Source organism: Merops nubicus, unplaced genomic scaffold, assembly GCF_000691845.1.
Source record: "Merops nubicus isolate BGI_N331 unplaced genomic scaffold, ASM69184v1 scaffold8606, whole genome shotgun sequence".
NCBI lineage: Eukaryota > Metazoa > Chordata > Aves > Coraciiformes > Meropidae > Merops > Merops nubicus.
The window spans coordinates 52442-55996 of NW_008612880.1; the positions used below are offsets into that span (position 1 = coordinate 52442).

A 3555-nucleotide genomic window follows, 5' to 3' on the forward strand; every position below is an offset into this window, starting at 1 on the left:
GTGACAAAGATGTGACCAGGCTCTGGGTTTCCCTGGTATACTCTCAGACACAACATCTGTGCTTTTCTTTCTTATTTTTTCCTCACTAACTTCCAGAAAATATGCCCAAAATATCCCTTTAAGTTAAGAGCTGCCCAACTCTGGGAAGCTGGCAGGAGGGGCGTCTAGCTTGGGCTGGGTGTTAGGGAGAGTGGCTTAGGAGAGAAGTAAGGTCTGCAGGATTTTTAGGTGTTCTTGTCTCGGGTGGAGAACACCCGTGGGAGCAGCAAGGCTGAGGCTCGTGTGGTGCCTTCACAAAGGGCACTCTTGGCACAGTCTTTGAGGAGAGCTGGACGGCGGCGCCGGCATCTCGCAGGCAGGAGGGTCGTACTTTCTACGGCCTGGAAGCAGCACCATGCAGAGACCAGCCAAAGGCCACGGGATGTCCAGTCAGCTCCAGCATGCAGGCTATGGCTCCAGGCTCACGCTGCTGCTGGTGACACGCACCCCATACCAGCCCTTCCAGAAGAGGGTGTCCTGGCCACCGTGCTCGAAGCGGACTAAGCGCACCCCGGGCCCGTAGTTGGAGAAGGTGTGGGAGATCTTTGGGATGAAAGACAAAATGGTTGTTGGTAAGCATCAAACCACTGTGAACCTTCAGCACACAAAGGCTTCAACCCCTCCCCCTGCCCGAGTCATAGCTACCAGGCTGGGAAACAATGAGGAGACTTGGTGGGAGTCGCTAGGAGAAGCTTTATCCCGTTGTTCAGAGGCCACTGAACCTCCCCCAGCTGGGCATCTCCTTCCTCTTACACATGCACTGGTGGCTCAGCAAGTTGTATGTAAGGTGGTAGCCTCCCCTGCTCAATCACAGGGTCATGGCTCCACAGAACACACAACAGAGTCTTCTCCTCCAGGAGAACTCCCCTGCTCCTCCCTGCTTGGAACTATTCCCGATTTGTGCAGGCTGGGTGTGACTGCCTGAGCCCACAGCTCCAACTCACCTCAGTCCAGCTGCCATCGTTGTCCTCTGGGATGGTAATAGTCTCACTTTTGTACTCAGCCAGAACATCTTCATTCTCTGAGAGCAGCCTCACACAGAGCTCGTAGAGGCAGCCGGCGTCCCTGCGCCCCGCGTACCTGCAAGGAGGCCCCAGCTCTGTCCTCACCCAGGAGAGCTCTGCACAGAGCCACAGCATGCACCAAGCACAGCCTCTGCCAGACCCACCGAGCCACGGGGACCTTGGGCTGAGGGGGAAATCCATCCCAGTGCTCACCCCAACCCACCACACCTCTCCTCATCCACAGCAGGCACCTGGGCCTCGGAGGCTGTGTGCTTGTGGGAGCTCCCTGTGGTGCTGTCAGCCCAGCCCCATGTCACATCAAGGGCATCCTAGCAGGCAAGGCTCTAAGGCTCAGGGCAGATATATGTCCTCTCTGCCCACCCTTCTCTTTCTTGACCCTCTTGCTTGCCTTCTTGCTGCTTACCAGTCTTTTACGACGATTTTGGGCTGGGTTGTATCCATCAGCTCTTCCCAGTAGCCCTCAGCCCTGAGGTCAATGACCTGAGCCTTTCGACACCACCTGAAAGACAAGGTGTTAACTGGTGTATCAGCCCCTCCTGGGACTGGGGGGACCAAAAAGATCCCCTTCCCTGCATAAGAGAGGAAAGCAGCCTTACTCATAAGATGTAACAAAGTACTTATGGACTTCTTCACTAGGGAATTCTTTTCCAAAGTCCCCAGGGAGCTCTTCAATTTTCCAGCCATCACCTCCATTCTCTACCTCTCCCCAGTGCTCCAAGTCTTCTGCAAATGGCCAGAAAAGAGACTGGGGTGAGCCTTGGTGGGCCTGGGGAACCCCAACATTCCCACTGAACTTTCCTCTGGCCTGGGTAAGGTGTGCTCTCAGATGCAGCTCTGAGGTATGTAGACTGTGGAGAACTTTAAGCAGAGGTCAGGCAAAAACCTCTAGTGTGGCTGAATTTTAATATTCATGAACTTTAACATTCCCCACCAAAATGACCTGGGTTTATTTAAGGAAGTAATCCCAGTGCAGTTACTTGGGTATTCTGAACTGTGTGCCAGCAGCAGCCTGGAGACAGAGGCCAGTCACTTTCTGAACCACTAATTCTGGCATTCCCCCCCCAGTGGGACAGGGAGGGCAGGAGCTTGGGGGGAACATAACCAGGAGAGCTGACCCAAGGGATATTCCACACCACGTGATGTCAGCTCATCTATAAAACTAGTACAAAGGTGTGTTTGGGGGGTTACTCCTTTGTCTATGTGTTTTGGAGCCCTGCTTCCCAGGCAGGGTCAGACCTGGCCTGCTGATGGGAAGTAGAGAATAAACCTTTGTTTTTTTTCTCTTTGCCTCCACATGCAGCCCTGCTTGCCTTTGATTTTCAATTAATCTGCCTCTGGTTTTACCCAGAAGGGGTTTTGTCTCTGTCTCATTTTCCTTTCCCCTCTGAGGAGGGGGGAGAGGAAAGGGGGAGGGTGATAGAGTGGCTTGGTGGGCATCTGGTGCTCAGCCAGGACTAACCCACCACAGGGACAAACCAGATTTGCCTGAGCTGCTTCAAGGAAGGAAACCTGAAGTGCTGGGGAGCTAAGGGCAGAGCCAGCTCCTGAGTGGGGAAAGGCTTGATCATCCCTCTCGTGGTCTGGCAAGAAGCAATCTGGAAACCCAGAAGCCATCACATTACTGCACTGGGTAGAGGTTCTGCAAAGGACATTTCTGTCTCTCAAACGTGATTCAGATCCCTTTAAGGGCTTATATAAAGTTGATGTCAAGGAGAGCCCTTTACAAAGGCTAATTATCCAGGCCCTTCATGCTCATTAAATCATTTGACTGCATGCATTAAGTGATTGGACTCCTGGGCAAGAAGAAAATGCTGTAAGCTGATAGCTACTAAGATCTTTTTTGAAGACTGGAGATGTCTAATTCCCAGTGACTGGTCATCTCTATGAAATCTTAAGGCTTGTTATGCTCATCTCTCACCTTCACCACACGGGTTCTTGATGAGATTCTTCCTTTTCTTACTCAGGAAGTAGAAGGTTTGCCAGTTCTCTGCATTCTCCTCTGACTCTGCCCCAGTGAAGCCTTCCTTCTGACACTTCAGGATCCAGAGGGCAGCTCCATCGACCAGGTTCTTCCACTGGCAGCAGACCAGGCGGCACACCAGCACCAGCTCCACTGCAGGTATGGAAGCCAGGATTCTGATCAGGACTGCTTCAGGGAGGGACTCCATCCTTGGGCCAGGCTGGGTGGAGCTCTCTGAGAAAGAAAGAGGGAAAAAGTGGTGCCCTGGTGGCCCTTCAGACATGGGGTCTCCCACCTTCAGTGATGTCAAACACTGATGCAGGAGAAAAAAGGGAAAATGTGTGTTATCTGAAAGCAGGAACTGGGGGGCATTGCTTCCTAATCTCAAGGCCTCCTGACCCCTATTACTACCCTGAAATACAGGAGTAGATCAGTTTTTTATGTTGAAAGCAAAGCTCTTGGTTAACTCTATCCACAAAATGCAAGTAGTTGACATCCGCAGTTGTCGACAGTTTGTCACTTTCTGGGACT

At 52.2% G+C, this 3555-nt stretch overlaps 1 protein-coding gene across 1 annotated transcript; it reads right to left on the bottom strand.

Annotated features, from left to right (window-relative positions):
* Nucleotides 1-447: 447 nt before the first annotated feature.
* Nucleotides 448-3232, bottom strand: FBXO2 (F-box protein 2). Its single transcript, XM_008941689.1, has 5 exons — nucleotides 2983-3232; nucleotides 1661-1787; nucleotides 1468-1563; nucleotides 984-1119; nucleotides 448-582 (listed from the first exon to the last, which is right to left on the bottom strand). Exons 1-5 carry the CDS (start codon nucleotides 3230-3232, stop codon nucleotides 448-450), a joined length of 744 nt encoding a protein of 247 aa, XP_008939937.1.
* Between the last annotated feature and the right edge of the window lie 323 nt (nucleotides 3233-3555).

Coding starts and splice junctions, on each gene's coding strand:
- FBXO2 (XM_008941689.1), bottom strand. CDS start 3,232: ATGGAGTCCCTCCCTGAAGCAGTCCTGATCAGAATCCTGGCTTCCATA. Junction 1,788..2,982: donor CAAGAACCCGTGTGGTGAAG/GTGAGAGATGAG, acceptor GGCCATTTGCAG/AAGACTTGGAGCACTGGGGA. Junction 1,120..1,467: donor AAAATCGTCGTAAAAGACTG/GTAAGCAGCAAG, acceptor GCCTCCTTGCAG/GTACGCGGGGCGCAGGGACG.